General features: G+C 40.6%; 2 protein-coding genes across 5 annotated transcripts in view; one reads left to right on the forward strand and one right to left on the reverse strand.

The window, feature by feature from the left end:
- mRNA-cap (mRNA-capping-enzyme) overlaps nt 1-17,270 on the forward strand; it is an 82,404-nt gene that overhangs the window by 38,093 nt on the left and 27,041 nt on the right. The window lies entirely within an intron of this gene.
- The window catches only part of Dus2 (Dihydrouridine synthase 2), a 73,953-nt gene that overhangs the window by 19,514 nt on the left and 37,169 nt on the right, over nt 1-17,270 (reverse strand). For 3 of the 4 annotated variants that reach the window (XM_067784394.1, XM_067784393.1, XM_067784390.1), the window contains one exon: nt 10,406-16,116. In XM_067784394.1, coding sequence (XP_067640495.1) covers nt 15,872-16,116 — 245 coding nt within the window. In that variant the 3' untranslated portion in view covers nt 10,406-15,871. Of the gene's footprint in view, nt 1-10,405; nt 16,117-17,270 lie in introns of those variants that run through there. The other variant, XM_067784392.1, reaches the window with a different exon arrangement.

Raw genomic sequence — 17,270 nt, forward strand, 5'->3', positions numbered from 1 at the left:
GCGTGGAAATTGTTGATTCTTTTAAGAAAATTCTGTCAAACGCTTCTATTAGAGATTCTACTGTAATGAATTGCTGCATACGTGCTTGATTATAAAGAGTGCGATCCGGTATTCCCTCTATAAGGTACTCCAACATGTCCTCATCTGCAATAGGAATGCGATTTCCGATCACGATCTTATCATGAGCGTATTCTCTGAATGGTTCTTCTTTTGTCCATACTCGATTTTCAAATTGTTTTCTTTGCTCGATTTTGCTTGTTTTTGGCTTATACATTCGCTCAATTTTAGACAATAAATCCGTAAATGTCATGTCTAAATGCTCAGCTTTTGAATGAAGCCACTCAAATGCTTTTCCCTTGAGTTTCAGACTAATCAAAATTTTTATTTCGTTCTCACTGAGACCATGTGCAGATTTCAGAAAAACTAATTGCTTCTTCCAAACGTTGAATTGATCAGGTGATCCATTAAAATCATTAATGAGTTCACCTAATGTCTTAATACTCATCTTGGATGTTGACCGCAATCTTTGTGATGATATACGTTGCTCCTCTAGCAAGTATTCTCCAATAACTGCTGAGGGATGCGAATCCTCTAGTCTGCTTGCATTTCTACTAGCTCGTAGGAACTCAACCTCACGACGAGATAGTTCAAGCTCCCGTTTAAGAAGCTCTCTCTCACGCCTTCCTAAGTCAATTTCCTGCTGACTCTTTATGAGTTCTAACTTGAAGCCACGTCTTTCGTCTTCATTGCTTGCAGATGCAAGTTCAAAAGCTGCAGGACCTTCTTCCCCTTCATCGTCGCAATGCAACAAATTCCCGCTCGGATCATATTCCATTAGGCGTGCAATAATTTCAGCTTTAGTACCGCCCATAGCCAATCCCACTTCCTTTGCCTTTTCTTTTAGCTGATGCAAGGTCCATTCACACACATTCGGTATTATTGCTGACTGCATGCTTTTTGCCATCATTAAAATGTTCCCAGCTTTAAGATTCACCTTTTTTCGTCTTTATCCAAATTTCGTCATTATACTCCTTTAGAAGATTTTTGTAGTTGATCCCTCTTTCGTCTTTATACGTCTTTAGTAAAACACACAACGTTGGACGAGCCCCCAAATGTGAGATAATATTTATGAGTAAGGATTTTACCAATGTATAAATCCAAATTATTCACAGACAATGAAAAGCGTTGTGTGTAATTCGTCTATTGAAAATCGTCTGACTTCTTTACAAGGAAAATTTTGAAATATCATTCTTTACATTTCATATTGTAACGAATTTACTTGCAAATCCTCTTATTTGCAATCCTCTGCTAAGGTCGAATCACTAAACTGTTGAATAAATAACTCCAATATTGAATAATGGAAAAATGGCCTTTATTAAAGTACTTCACAATAACACTTATACTTTGCTACTCGCTGGCTTAATAACCAAACTGATTGATAAATCAAATTAAACTCTACTATTGGCCGCCAGATCGCGTGCTTAATCAATAACTGATTGAGTGCTCAACTCAAACTGAATTACTTCTTACTCGCCTGCCCCGCTTTTATAGTTTACGCTGCATACTTCTAGGCTCTTCGATTTCCAGAACTTACTAGTTAGTTTCGGCTACAAAATCGCCAGCCACAACTACGTGCACAAATTATTGCTCTCTCTTGTGACAACTCAGATAAGATATATGCATGTTTTTGTGCATTGCCGCTCCGCTGCTCGTATACGTACATATGTGTAGATGCAATTATTTATTCGTTTATGTAGATACATAATGATTGAATTATTGATGTGAATGTTTGTAGTTTACAGTCTCTCGCGCATACATAGACGTGTAAGTAAATGCATCTGTGTGTGACATCTTTCGGCTGCCTTATATATGTGTATACATGATTTGATTATTGACGTAAATACTGCTTATCGTGGCCTTAGCATCGCCTTAGTGATGGTATAACTTAGCGATGCTAATATCCGTGACACTGTCCTCCACCTAAGTCTGATCGTCCCGGTCAGACAAATCTCTTGATCTAAACGTTGCCAGCCTTTCCAAATGGACCACTTTCATTTTGGTTCATGTTTTACCGATGGTTTGTATGCGGCACACTACATCGTTGATCCGTTTTACAACTTTGTATGGGCCTTCCCAATTACACTGCAATTTCGGGGACAAACCTTTTTTACGTTGCGGGTTGTATAACAGCACCAAATCTCCTTCCTGAAAACCTTCTGAATTAATTGCTTTATCATATCTGGCCTTCATCTTGTCACTCATAATCTTTGTTCGTTGCCTTATCAGATCATGTATTTCTCTTAGCTCTTCTTCCAAATCACTAGTGGATTTCCTGACATTTCTCTCCGCATTGGCATCTATCCCAAACTTCAAATCAGCTGGCAGTCTGAGGTCATTGCCAAAAATTACTTTTGCAGGGGTTTGGCCCGTTGTCTCATGCACTGCTGATCGGTAAGCCATCAAGAATAATGGTATGCGGGTATCCCATTCTTTATGGTACTTGTCTACTACTTTCCTTAAGTGCTCCTCCAATGTTCTATTGAATCGTTCTACCATACCATCGGATTGAGGATGCAATGCAGTTGTCCGTGTTTTTCGAATGCCCAATGACTTACACATTTCCTGGAACACAGCTGATTCAAAATTCCTGCCTTGGTCAGAATGTAACTCCATTGGTACACCATACCTTGCAACCCAATTGTTTATAAACACTTCTGCTACCGTTTCCGCTTCTTGATTTGGGATTGGGTATACCTCTGGCCATTTGCTGAAATAATCCATAACTACCAGTACATATTTGTTTCCGCCGTTGCTAGTAGGAAATGGACCGGCGACATCCATAGCGATCCTTTCAAATGGCGCACCTGAGTTATATTGCTTCATCTGGCCATGACTTCGTGTTCTGGGCCCTTTCGGTCTGCTGCAAACCTCGCAGTTCGCAATCCACTCAGTGACCGACTGACGGCAACCAACCCAATAGAATCTCTGTTTAATCTTCTCGAGCGTCTTCGTGATTCCAAGATGACTTCCGCTTGGACCATTATGCAGCTCGCTGAGCACGTCAGGAATCCTCTTTCTGGGAACAACTATCAGTTTATTCTTGTATTTACCATCCTCACTCTCCCATACTCGATGAAGGCAACCGGATATCAATTCTAAACTGTTCCACTGTGCCCAATATGACTTCGCAATGGGACTCTCTGCTGACATCTGTTCTCTCTTTGGTCTTTCATTTCGTTCGAGCCCTTGCATAACACGTGACAGATCTGCATCTTCTAGCTGGCACTTTCTTAGCTGTTCCTTGTCCCATTCATCTGTACATGTTATAGTGATTAGCCGGACATCTATAATGTCTTCTTTAGCCTCGGCTTTTAAACAGTGCTTGCATTCCAAACTACATGGTCTTCGTGACATTGCATCAGCATTTCCATGGGTACTACCTTTTCGATGCTCAATGGAAAAGTCATAGCTTTGGAGTCGCTCGATCCACCGTGCCAATTGTCCTTCCGGATTACGGAACTGCAGAAGCCATTTTAAAGCTGCGTGATCTGTCCTGACACGGAATCGCTGGCCGTAGAGGTATTTGTGAAAATGTTTAATGCACTCTACCAATGCCAACAGCTCTCTCCGCGTAACGCAGTAGTTCCTCTCTGGTTTTCCAATCGAACGGCTGTAATATGCAACTACCTTCTCCTGTCCATCGACCAGTTGTGATAAAACGCCTCCTATAGCATATCCGCTCGCATCTGTATCTAGAATAAATGTTGCTCCTGGAATCGGATATGCCAACATTGGGGCAGTGCACAAACGCTCTTTCAATGTTTGGAAAGCTACTTCTTGCTCCTTCTTCCATTCAAAAGCTTTATTTTTTCTTGTTAGCTCGTGGAGACTATGGGCTACGCTGGCAAAATTTGGTACAAATCGGCGGTAATATGTGCACAGCCCAAGGAAACTTCTCAATTCATGCAGATTCTACGGTCTTGGCCAATCCTTTACTGCCTCTATCTTTTCATTCGCTGTACGGATACCTTCTGTCGTTACCTTGTGACCCAAATAATTTACTTCCTTTTTAAACAGCGCCCACTTTTTGGGACTTAACTTCAGACCAGCGCCAGCTATTCTCTGGAAAACTTCATCTAAGTTTTTAAGATGTTCATCAAAGTTCTTGCCCAATACGATGATGTCGTCCAGGTACACCAAGCATGTTTTCCAATGTAGTCCTTTCAATACCTGGTCCATGAGTCTCTCAAAAGTAGCTGGTGCATTACAAAGTCAAAAAGGCATCACTGTAAATTGCCAAAGACCATCACCCACACTGAAGGCTGTTTTCTCTTTATCTTCCTCCTTCACTTCAACTTGCCAGTAGCCGCTTTTCAAATCCAGCGTGGAAAACCATTTCGTACCAGATAGCGAGTCCAGAGTGTCGTCAATTCTTGGCAATGGGTAGCTATCCTTTTTCGTTACGTCATTCAACTTCCGGTAGTCCACGCAAAACCTCATATTTCCATCCTTCTTCTTTACAAGTACTACCGGTGAGCTCCATGGACTAGCTGATGGTTCGATGACGCTGCTGTCGCTCATTTCTTGTATGATTTGACTCACAACTTCCCGCTTCGCCAGTGGAACACTACGTGGAGCTTGACGGATCGGCCTCGCATCTCCAGTGTCAATTTGATGTTTCACAACATTGGTGCGGTCTCGTTTGGAACCATCCTGGTCAAATATGTTCGCGTACTTTAGGAGCAGTTGTTTTGCCTTACTCTGATAGGCTTCCTCTAGTCCCTCCGTCCATGCCGTGATGTCATTTGAAAGATCAGTATTACTAGATGAAACGTGTTCCTGGAGCTGTTTACAGTTAATAACTACTACAGCCTCTTGGCATCTTCCTAAAATAGCTCCTTTGGTCAGTTTGAGTGGTGACTTGAACTCATTGAGTACTCTTATCGGAATACGTCCATCCTGTTTTGTCATAGCCAGGGGTTTTTCCTACAAGTACGTTCGGCGTTGCTGCCTCGACAACCCACAATTTGTTTGTCCCACAATCTCCATCAACCTTTGCCCAGATGACTGCTTCGGATTTTGGTGGTATTCGCTGACTCTCTTCCACCAGCACTCGTTTACTGCTGTAGCCTCTCTCGTAGCCGAAATTAAGTGGTACATCCATGTTCTTATATCGCATCGTCTTGCTTTGCATGTCAATCTTGATGCCCTAGTCGATTAAGAAGTCCACTCCAATTATGATTTCATCAACAATCTCTGCCACTATAAAATTGTGTACTACCGTGACGTTCCCAATTGCGACTTCACATGATACTTCTCCTAGAACCGTGCTGTCTTCTTCAGTGGCTGTACGCAATCTTGCTCCATGCAATGGTCTTATCTTCTTGTTGACTAAATCCGCTCGAATGATGGAATGAGATGCACCCGTATCTACAGTCAGTAAACGTTCCTTTCCATCCACATGTCCTCCGACAGTAAGATTGTTTGACCTTCTTCCAATTTGTGAGATAGAGATTATGGGGCATTCAATTGAGGGAGCCAGCTGTCGCCCCTTGCGGCTGACTAGCTTTAGTTTAACGATTGAGTGGACTTGGAGATTTGCTCATCTCCTTCAGCTCTGCGTTTACGGCCACCCACATTATTGGAGCTATTAGAACCGGTGCTGCAATGTCGTGCAATATGACCTGGGTTGTCGCACTTGAAACATTTAATCACTCCGGCATTTTTCTGTTGTGATCCCTTCAGTGCTTCCAAAATTGTGTCTACCCAATCTAGTCTTTCCACTTCCACACGATGAGCTTTGTATGCTGGTTTACTCAATAGTGAGGCCGTTTCCTGAGTCAATGCACCGTTTCAGCAAATGTCAGTTTTGGGTTTGCGTATGTAGCTCGCTTCGTTTCCACGTCTCGTACGCCATTTATAAAACTCTGGATTTTTACCCTCTCGGTGTATTCCACGGGTGCGTCCGCATTTGCGAGATGGGCCAACCTTTCAACATCTGAAGCAAACTCCTGCAATGTCTCATTTGCTTTTTGGTAGCGGTTTTGCAACTCAATTTGGAATATCTGTTTTCTATGCGCGCTTCCATAACGTCGTTCTACAGCAGCCATCAATGCTTCATAATTGTTCCGCTCTCCTTCGGGAATCGTCTGTAGGATTTCCGCTGCTGGCCCCTTAAATGCCACGAACAGTGCAGCAACTTTATCTTCCGCATTCCAGTTGTTCACTGCTGCGGTCTTCTCAAACTGTAGCTTGAAGACCTGGAAAGGAACAGAGCCGTCAAAAGATGGAGTTTTTACCTTCGTATTACTCGCTGAAGCAGCCGGCCGATTAAGTTGCAATTCCTGTATACGACCTCTCAAAGCATCCACCTCGGCTTCGATTTTTTCCTCAAACTGCGTTATTTTCTCGTCCATACGCGCTTCGAGTTTTGATGATATACGCGCCTCCTGCGCTTCGAGTTGTACTGTTATGCGTGCCTCTTGTTCTTTCAGTTGTGTTTCCATCTTTGATGTAATCTGTGTCGACATTTCTGAAATACGCGTTTCTTGTGCTTCGATCTTTGATGTTATTCGTGTCTCTTGGGATTCCATCTGTGATGAAATATACGTTTTCTGTTTTTCTAGTTGAGATGCCAGTTGTTATATCTGTCTTTTGCGATTCCAGTTGAGAAGCCACTGTCGATGTTTGAGCAGATATTGCAGCCAAAATCATGTTCAAGTCTGTGTTCGCCATTGTCTGCGGTGTTTCTTCCATTTTTGTTATTTTCTCGCCATCAAGATGAAAGTCATACTCTTCCACATCAATTCCTTCTGCTTCCATTGCCTCTCGTAGCCGTGCCTGAAGTTCAAGTTTAACGCCGCTTGTATTCAATCCACGGCTCTCCAACTCCTTCTTTAGTTGCTGGATCTTCAATTCACTGAACTTTGCCATGTCCTTGTTGTCCTCTGGAATTTATTCAACAATTCCTCTTCTGACGCCAATTGTAACGAATTTACTTGCAAATCCTCTTATTTGCAATCCTCTGCTAAGTTCGAATCACTAAACTGTTGAATAAATAACTCCAATATTGAATAATGGAAAAATGGCCTTTATTAAAGTACTTCACAATAACACTTATACTTTGCTACTCGCTGGCTTAATAACCAAACTGATTGTCAACTCAAATTAAACTCTACTATTGGCCGCCAGATCGCGTGCTGAATCAATAACTGATTGAGTGCTCAACTCAAACTGAATTACTTCTTACTCGCCTGCCCCGCTTTTATAGTTTACGCTGCATACTTCTAGGCTCTTCGATTTCCAGGACTTACTAGTTAGTTTCGGCTACAAAATCGCCAGCCACAACTACGTGCACAATTATTGCTCTCTCTTGTGACAACTCAGATAAGATATATGCATGTTTTTGTGCATTGCCGCTCCGCTGCTCGTATACGTACATATGTGTAGACGCAATTATTTATTCGTTTATGTAGATACATAATGATTGAATTATTGATGTGAATGTTTGTAGTTTACAGTCTCTTGCGCATACATAGGCGTATAAGTAAATGCATCTGTGTGTGACATCTTTCGGCTGCCTTATATATGTGTATACATGATTTGATTATTGACGTAAATACTGCTTATCGTGGCCTTAGCATCGCCTTAGTGATGGTATAACTTAGCGATGCTAATATCCGTGACAATATGCTAACTCAATTATAATCAATAAAGTAATTAATATTAAAGTATATAGGAATCGTCATTTGCATAAACCCACAGATAAATCGATTTTTACTCAAGTTATCGTGTTAACGGCCGAACGATGGACGACTGTGTATAAAACTGGGCGTGGCTTCAACCGATTTCGCCCTTTTTCACAGAAAACAGTTATCGTCCTAGAATCTAAGCCCCTACCAAATTTCACAAGGATTGGTAAATTTTTGTTCGACTTATGGCATTAAAACTATCCTAGACAAATTAAATGAAAAAGGGCGGAGCCACGCCCATTTTGACATTTTCTTTTATTTCTGTATTTTGTTGCACCATATCATTACTGGAGTTGAATGTTGACATAATTTACTTATATACTGTAAAGATATTAAATTTTTTGTTAAAATTAGACTTAAAAAAAATTTTTTTTAAAGTGGACGTGGTCGTTCTCCGATTTTGCTAATTTTTATTAAGCATACATACAGTAATAGGAGTAACGTTACTGCCAAATTTCATTATGATATCTTCAACGACTGCCAAATTACAGCTGGCAAAACTTTAAAATTACCTTCTTTTAAAAGTGGGCGGTGCCACGCCCATTGTCTAAAATTTTACTAATTTTCTATTCTGCGTCATAAGTTCAACTCACCTACTAAGTTTCATCGCTTTATCCGTCTTTGGTAATGAATTATCGCCCTTTTTCGGTTTTTCGAAATTTTCGATATCGAAAAAGTGGGCGTGGTTATAGTCCGATATCATTAATTTTAAATAGCGATCTGAGATGAGTGCCCAGGAACCTACATACCAAATTTCATCAAGATACCTCAAAATTTACTCAAGTTATCGTGTTAACGGACAGACGGACGGACTTGGCTCAATCAAATTTTTTTTTTATACTGATGATTTTGATATATGGAAGTCTATATCTATCTCGATTCCTTTATACCTGTACAACCAACCGTTATCCAATCAAAGTTAATATACTCTGTGAGCTCTGCTCAACTGAGTATAAAAAGGCTATTCGACACCTAATTTGGTATCGAACTGTTTGTATCGAACGTTCGATACGACGCGTCGACAATTTGTGTTACGGAAAGCGAAAACGATTATTTTATACTCGTTCTTGATCGATATCGAATTACGGAAAGCCACCCCTGCATAAAATGGCGGTGTGGCAGTGCAACTCTGCTAAACTAGCTGATCGTGACAATAAATTTTCGTAACTTAACATATTTTTAGGCACAGAAAATTGAAATGAAGGAAATAATTGCTAATGAATTTTTATTTTCATTGACAGCGCGTTTGTGAAAATTAACTAATTCACGGGTTAGCCATTTATGTTCTTTGCATGCACTATAAATACAGCGAAGAATCACTCTTGCCAATAAATGCTACTTTGGACTAGGTAGGCAATTGCAAAGTAAAGTCCTCTCTAAACGAAAATCATACTCTACAAATCACTTCTCGTACCCGTCCTGCTGTATAGGGCAGAAGCATGGCCCATGATAACAGCAGATGAAGCGGCTCTGGAAGTATTCGAGAGTAAAGTTCTTCGAAAGATTTATGGACCTCTACGCGTTGGCGATGGCGATTACAGAAGAAGATTTTACGATGAGCTGTACGAGCTATACGCAACATAGTCCAGCGAATTAAAACGCAGCGGCTGCGCTGGCTTGTCCATGTTATACGAATGAAAGATGACGCTCCGGCCAAGGAAGTGTTTCTATCGGAACCAGCCTATGGAAGCAGAGGTAGAGGGCGGCTCCCACTACGTTGGAAGGACCAGGTGGAAAACGATTTAAACTCCCTTGGTGTGACCAATTGGCGCCGGTTGGCAGAGAGGAGTGACTGGCGCGCCTTGTTGAACGGCCATAACCCTTTAAACGGTTAAGCGCCAATTAAGTAAGTAAGTAAGCATGCACTATAAATGATCAAAATTTTCTGGGGTAGGAGTAACTCTATTAAGGCTTTACCAATTACTTAGGAAACAATTTATTTCAGAAAAGAAAATGCTATAAATATATATTTCTTCTGCGACCTATTGATTCATATAAAACATAATTTGTGAACACTGGCTCGTACAACAAACTTAAAACAAGAATAGCAGGCCATCGATCAGATATAAAATGTTAAACATCTGATAATACACAAAAAACGGCATTAGAGACCCACTGTGCGGAGAGCGGCCACCGACCAGATTTTGATGCTGTGAGCATATTACAGAGCGAAAGCAATTTTAATAAAAGGCACACATTGGAAATGCTACATATTACAAATACACCAACAAATAAGAGACTAAATTACAAAGTTGACGTAGAAAACTGCGCACACATATATCGACACCTAGTAGACGCTTGGAAGCTCAGTTCGAAATTGCACGGATGTCAGATGCACAATTTTTATAGCTTCTCTCACAGTTCATGCGCGTGTGTTTGTGAGTAATACTTGCATAATTATTGCATACTTTCAGGAGTATCTCAGATATATGCATGCTGTTGTGCGTTGCTTCTTCGCTGCGTGTACGTACATATGTGTAGACATAATGATTAATTTGGTTATGTGCATACAAGTCACTGCTTAGCATCGGCTAGTCGGCATAAAAACAAGTATGTCCCATCCCGGCGATTTGTAGGAAAAATTAAAAGGAGTATGACGCAAATTGGAAGAGAAGCTCGGCCTTAAATCTCTTCGGAGATTATCGCGCTTTACATTTATTTGTTTTTTTTTTTTTGTAGCCACTCGTGCGACTAGTCCATAAGGAGAGTTGCCCGCGATTAGTCCCGTGCTGCTATAAACAGGTACATTAGTCTCGCCATACGACATGGTCAAACCAAAGGGACCACTTCAACCCATTAAGGGGTTAACAACTAGCTACAGTCGCATTCTGCTTTGGGACTCTTCCCGGACTCATCCTAGACTAATCGCATTTTTTGCACGGCTATTTCACGTATAAGATTAATCTCAATCACCATTTCAGTGCTATTGCGATTCAAAAATTTATCTCGATCACGGATTGTATAGCATGATACGGTCCCAGTATAGTAACAATGTCTACAAGATGCCTTCCTTTCCTTTCATTTTCTTTCAGTTCCTTTCTCTCCTTTAAATATAAGCATCGCTTTTATCATCCGCATCTTGTCGATAAAATTTTTGTATTGGGTCCGTATCGTGTTATACGAGCCGTGATTGGAAAGGAAAGGGCAGTAAATATAAATGAAAGAAAGGGAAAGGAACGGAAGGGAAGGGAAAGAAAGAAAACCAGAAAATGAGGAGAGGTACAATGGAAAGATGAGAAGTCAAAATCAAGACCAAGATTGAAGCCGGTACCAAAACCGGTTACCGTACATACATATTAGAAATTTATTATAGAATAGTATTAAACTCGACTTTAAATTGCACATAGAAGGTTGCGTGAACAGAGCGAAAGGGACTTTGGCGTTCGTCAAACGATGGTCTAAAGAATTCGATGATCCATATATTACTAAAACTCTCTTTATATCTTTGGTGCGGCCAATATTAGAATACGCTTCGATAATCTGGAACCCTCGTTACCAGACGCAATGCGACAAATTAGAGTCGGTTCAAAAGCAATTGCTGATTTTTGCGCTTAGGGACTTGCGATGGGACCCCTCAAGGATTCTTTCTCCCTACTCCTGCCGTTTAAAACTTATTCAGCTCCCTTCGTTACGGAGTCGTAGGGAGATGGTAGGTGTGTTATTTGTAGTAAAACTTATTAGAGGGATGGTAAATAGCCCTTTTCTGCTCGGTGAAATTTTATTTAATGTTCCCTTTCGACCATCTAGACATTTTCAACCGCTTCATATAAGCACATGCAGATCGAATTTTGAAATGCACGAACCACTTCGTTGTCTGTGTACTGACTTCAATAAGCACTGCAAAAACATTGATACGTGTGACACACTCTACGTAATAAAGAAATATCTGCTGACTAAATTAAATACGCAATGATTTGCGTGGGTGGCTTGGAATCACGTCCTTTCCAACCTCCCACTCTTATCACCAGCTCCAGTAACTTTGGGCGGGTGCCTTGGAATCACGTCCTTTCCGACAAAACTAATTATCAGTTCCCGTTGCTCGGCATCACAGTCCATCCCGACAGCTGATTTAATAATGTATATACATATTTTATAATATAATTTTGTTCAATTTGTATGCTTCTGTAATTTATCTGTAATCCGTACTTTATTTATTCTGATTAATTGTTAAATTTGTAGACTAATAAATAAATAAATAAATACTGTAACGATTTTATTGCAAATCCTCTTATTTGCAACCTTCTGCTAAGTTCGAATCACTAAACTGTTGAATAAATAACTCCACTATTCAATAATGCAAAATGGCCCTTATTAAAGTTTTTCACAATAACACTACTATTGCTCGCCAGAAAGCATCTTAAATGAAAACTGATTGATAGCTTAAATGAAACTGATTGTCGCGCCTCTACTGTTGCTGCTTTTATACTGTGTGATTTCCTCGTTGCATCTTCTAGGCGCTTCCAGAATTTACTTAGTTACTGGTATATAATTATAACTACAGATGCACGTGTGTAGCTCTCATATGCGCGTGTATTTGTGAGCGACACTTCCACAATTAGAATTGCATACTTTTTGGAGCATCTCAGATAAGATATCTGCATGTGTTTGTGCGTTGCTTCTCCGCTGCGTGTACGTACATATGTGTAGACGTAATGATTGAATAATTGATGTGCATACAAGTCACTGCTTAGCATCGGCTTAGAGATGGCAGGAGCCCTTAGTGTTGCTAATATTCGTAACACTGCTCTCCACCTAAGTCTGATCGTCCCGATCAGATAAATCTCTCGATCTAGCCGCTGCTAGCCTCTCCAAATGAACCACCCTTCTATTTCGCGCGACATCACTGATCCTCTTCACAACTCTGTACGGGCCTTCCCAACTGCACCGAAATTTGGATGGAACACCTTTCCGCCGGTGAGGGTTGTATAACAGTACGAAATCTCGCGCCAAGAAACCTTCCGAAACCTTCTCATCGTACCTGCGTTTCATCTTACTACTCATTATCCTGGATCGTTCCCTCGCACTCTGTTGTTTGGCCAATGAACTACTTCGCAGAGCTTGCGCTTGACGGATTGGCATCGAATAATCAGTATCGTTCCCACGTTTCACAACAGTGGTGCGCCCTGGCTTGAAACTACCCTCGCATTCCTTCTGGAAAATTATTTCGTTCGTTTTCGTGCGTCCCTTTGGTTTTGTCAATGCCAGTGTTTCTCTCGCAGGTACTTTTGATTGCGCTTTATTTGGCCCATTCGATCCATCAACCTCTACCGATGACTTCCGTGGTCTTTGTCGAGTCTTCTCCACCAGTACTCGATTACTGCTGAACCCTTCCTCCAAACTGAAGTTAAGTGGTACATTCTGGTTTTCATAATGCATAACCCTTCTCTGCATATCGATCTTGATGTCATGGTCAACTAAGAAGTCCACTCCCAATATGACTTCATCAACAATCTCCGCCATAATGAATTTGTGTAGAACCATGACCTTCCCAATTAAGACTTCACAAATCACTTCTCCCTGGACTTGGTTATACTCGCTTGTGACCGTACGCAACCTTGCTCCAGGTAACGGTTTTACTCTCCTGTTGGCTAATTCAGATCGAATTAAGGAATGAGATGCGCCCGTATCTACAGTCAATACACGCTCCTTGCCAACCACATTCCCTAAGACTGTTCGATTTCTTTCCAATTTGCGACACAGATATCACAGGACATTCAATAGCTGGAGCTAGCATCGATCTTTACATCTGGCACGCTCTTGCTCATCTCCTCCAGCTTTGCGTTTACGGCCACCCAAGTTGGAACAATCAGGACCGGTGCTGCAATGACGAGCAATGTGACCTGGGTTACCGCACTTGAAACATTTGATTGCACCATTATTCCTATGTTGCGTTCCTTTTAAAGCTTCTAAAATTGCGTCTACCCACTCTGGCCTTTCTACTTCCACACGCGTGCTTTGAAAACTGGCTTACACAGAAGCGACGCTGTTTCCTGAATCAGAGCATGTGATACCGTTTCTGCGAATGTTGGCTTTGGGTTTGCGTATGTAGCTCGCTTTTTTTCGACGTCCCGCATGCATTTATAAAGCTCTGAATCTTTACCCTGTCAGTGTATTCCACGGGTGCGTCCGCATTCGCTAAATGTGTCAGCCTTTCAACATCCGACGCAAACTCTTGCAATGTTTCACCAGGCCTCTGGAAGCGATTTAGTAACTCCAGTTGGTATATCTGTCTCCTATGCTCATTTCCGTATCGTCTCTCTAGAGCGGTCATCAATGCTTAATAACAGCTCCGTTCGCCCTCTGGAATGGTTTGTAAAATCTCAGCTGCAGGCCCTTTCAATGCCATGAACAGTGCAGCAACTTTATCATCCGCATTCCAGTTGTTCACTGTCGTGGTCTTCTCAAACTGTAGCTTAAAGACCTGGAAAGGAACAGAACCGTCAAATGATGGTGTTTTTACCTTTGGATTACTCGCAGAAACTGCTGGGCGGTTTAGTTGCAACTGCTCCATACGACCTTTTAAATCCTCGACTTCTTCCTGAAATTGAGCAATTTTTGTATCCTGTGCTTCCAGCTTTGATGATATACGGACTTCCTGCTCTTCAAGTTGTGTAGAGATCTGAGATGATATCTGCGCTGAAATTCGTGCCGACATTTCAGATATACGTGTCTCTTGCGCTTCAGTCATATGTCTTCTGTTCTTCCAATTGTGATGTTATATTTGTCTTTTGTTCTGCCAGTTGAGATGTTATATTTGTCTTTTGTTCTGCCAGTTGAGATGACGCTTGCGACGCCATTTCTGAAATGCGTACCTCCTGTGATTCCAGTTGGGATGATATTTGCCACGACATTGATGTTACTGTCGATGTTTGTGCAGATATTGCACCCAATATCATGTTCAAGTCTGTGCTGGTAACTGTCTGCGATGTTTCGTTTTTGAAAGATGAAAGACGTTCTGTTCAACATTAATTCCGTCCGACTCCATAGCGTCTGGTAGCCGTGCTTGAAGTTCGATGTTATTGCCGGTTGTACTCAACCCAAGGTTCTCCAACTCCTTTTTCAATTGCTGGATCCTTAATTCACTCAACTTTGCCATGTCCAAGTTGTATTCAAAATCTTCGGAATTTATTCAACAGTTCCTCTTCTGACACCAATTGTAACGAATTTACTGCAATTCCCCTTATTTGCAAATCTTCTACTAACGTTCGAATCACTAAACTGTTGAATAAATAACACCACTATTCGATAATGCAAAATGGCCTTTATTAAAGTTTTTCACAATAATACTACTATTGCTCGCCAGATGCGTCTTAAATCAAAACTGATTGTCGCGCCTCTACTGTTGCTGCTTTTATACTGTGTGATTTCCTCGTTGCATCTTCTAGGCGCTTCCAGAATTTACTTAGTTACTGGCATATAATTATAACTACAGATGCACGTGTGTAGATCTCATATGCGCGTGTATTTGTGAGCGACACTTCCACAATTATAATTGCATACTTTTGGGAGCATCTCAGATAAGATCTATGCATGTGCTTGTGCGTTGCTTCTCCGCTGCGTGTACGTACATATGTGTAGACATAATGATTGAATTATTGATGTGCATACAAGTCACTGCTTAGCATCGGCTTAGAGATGACAGTACCCCTTAGCGTTGCCAATATTCGTAACAATATGTTAATTATAGTGTTTAATATATTTATTGAAAATTCCTTGTACAATATTTGTTGTAGCCCCTGAAAACGATCTCCGAAGGAGATTGAAATATATCGGAAAAAAAAACCAAAAAACGTTGTTTTTTAATACACCTGACCTCGAGCCAGTGTTCACAAATTATGTTCTATGAAAATGCTATAAGATAGTTAAAGTTGAATGGAAATCTATCACGTTTTTATCATTCTTCCACTAATTTAAATTTGTAAGCGTGAACATTGTGCGCGTATCCAGGCCCTGAGGTTCTGTAACTCCACAGAAAGTAGTACGATAATAAATTTTAACTTAAAAAAAGATAATGTGCTGTGTAGTTTTTAAGGCCACAAACCGCCAATACTTATTTTAGAAATTATACTTCTTTTAAAGGTAACATGCGCTACACAACGGGATATACTTCTGCTATTACCTTAAATGCTTCCATTCTTAATCAATTCCTCTTCAGTCACAATACCTATATTGAGTAAACAAACCAGCGCAGCACCTTGTTCTGCTTGTTTCTTATTTTTTTCCCAAAATGAACTTGTATAACGTTTTCCGTCGAAGGTACAAATCGCTCTAAAAAGTTTATCAATACGCTGCGTTTCATACCGTGGAATTTCTTTACTCTTACGGCCAGCATAGGTGTACAGCATTGTCTTTGGCAGTTGAGTATCTGTGTGAGGCAGACAAAAAATTTTAGCAATGATGATAAAGTGTAATGTTTGACGGAAGTAAAAATACGAATACTATGGCCCGATTTTTCAGTACAAGTTCAACTCAGTTTTACAGTTAAACTACGCTTAAACTTATTCTGCAGTTTTTCAGTCTACTTTAACTGAAGTTTAAGCTAAGCTTAAGCGGTCGATCTGGATGGGTTAAACTCTAGTTAACCTATCGGTGATTTCCGTTCGTTCGAAATGGCGTCGAATTTACCCAACAAGCATTTGGGCTTGAGTACAATTAGAGCTCATGTTGATAACTAGGCACACTTCTAAAATCTCAAGAGTTGTTTCGAAACAGTGGCTCAACTCGAGAATCATAGCATACTCAGTAAAAGAGGTAAACTTTTTATAAAGCAAAAAATGCTATTACTTAAGTTGAACAAATTTAATTAACAACTCGTGATTTTTTAATTGGACTCAAATGTAAGATTCCATACTACAGGTTTTTCACGAAAATAAAATTAAATATATGTACATAATTTAAAAAATAAATAAATATGACACGCTAACCTCCGAAGAGATTTTATGCAGAGCTTCTCTTCCAATTTGCGTCGTGCTCCTTTTAATTTTTCCTACAAATTGTCCGGACGGGACCTACTTGTTTTATACCGACTACGAACGGCATCTGCAAGGCAGATGAGTGTTCGCTGCGAGCCTTTCATGGCAGAAATACAAAGGGAGTGCTTGCGAAACACTGCCCTGCCGATGGGCAATCCCGCTTAGAAAAAGTAGGTTCTAATCGAAAAACCTTGTTTCAAAAATTTTGATGTTGCTTTGCCCGGGGCATGAACCCAGGATCTTCGGTGTTGTAGGTGGAACACGCTACCATCAACCACGGCGGCCGCCTATATAATTTACTCATTACTGCTATCAATAAGGTGTTTATTTTTCACAATAAACAGCTATCTGATACCACCTAAGAGATTTTTTTCTACTTCACCTCAACTCGATATCCAATGTAGGATATCAACTGGAGAAACTTGTTGAATATTCATTTGAGGACTTTACATTTCTCAATATCTCTCGAAATTAGGCTATTAATTGGAAAATATTAATGACGTTTCAGATCAACTCCAAAACTTAATTTTACAAAATTTCTCCCAGG

Source organism: Eurosta solidaginis, chromosome 4 (genome assembly GCF_040869045.1).
Source record: "Eurosta solidaginis isolate ZX-2024a chromosome 4, ASM4086904v1, whole genome shotgun sequence".
Lineage (NCBI taxonomy): Eukaryota > Metazoa > Arthropoda > Insecta > Diptera > Tephritidae > Eurosta > Eurosta solidaginis.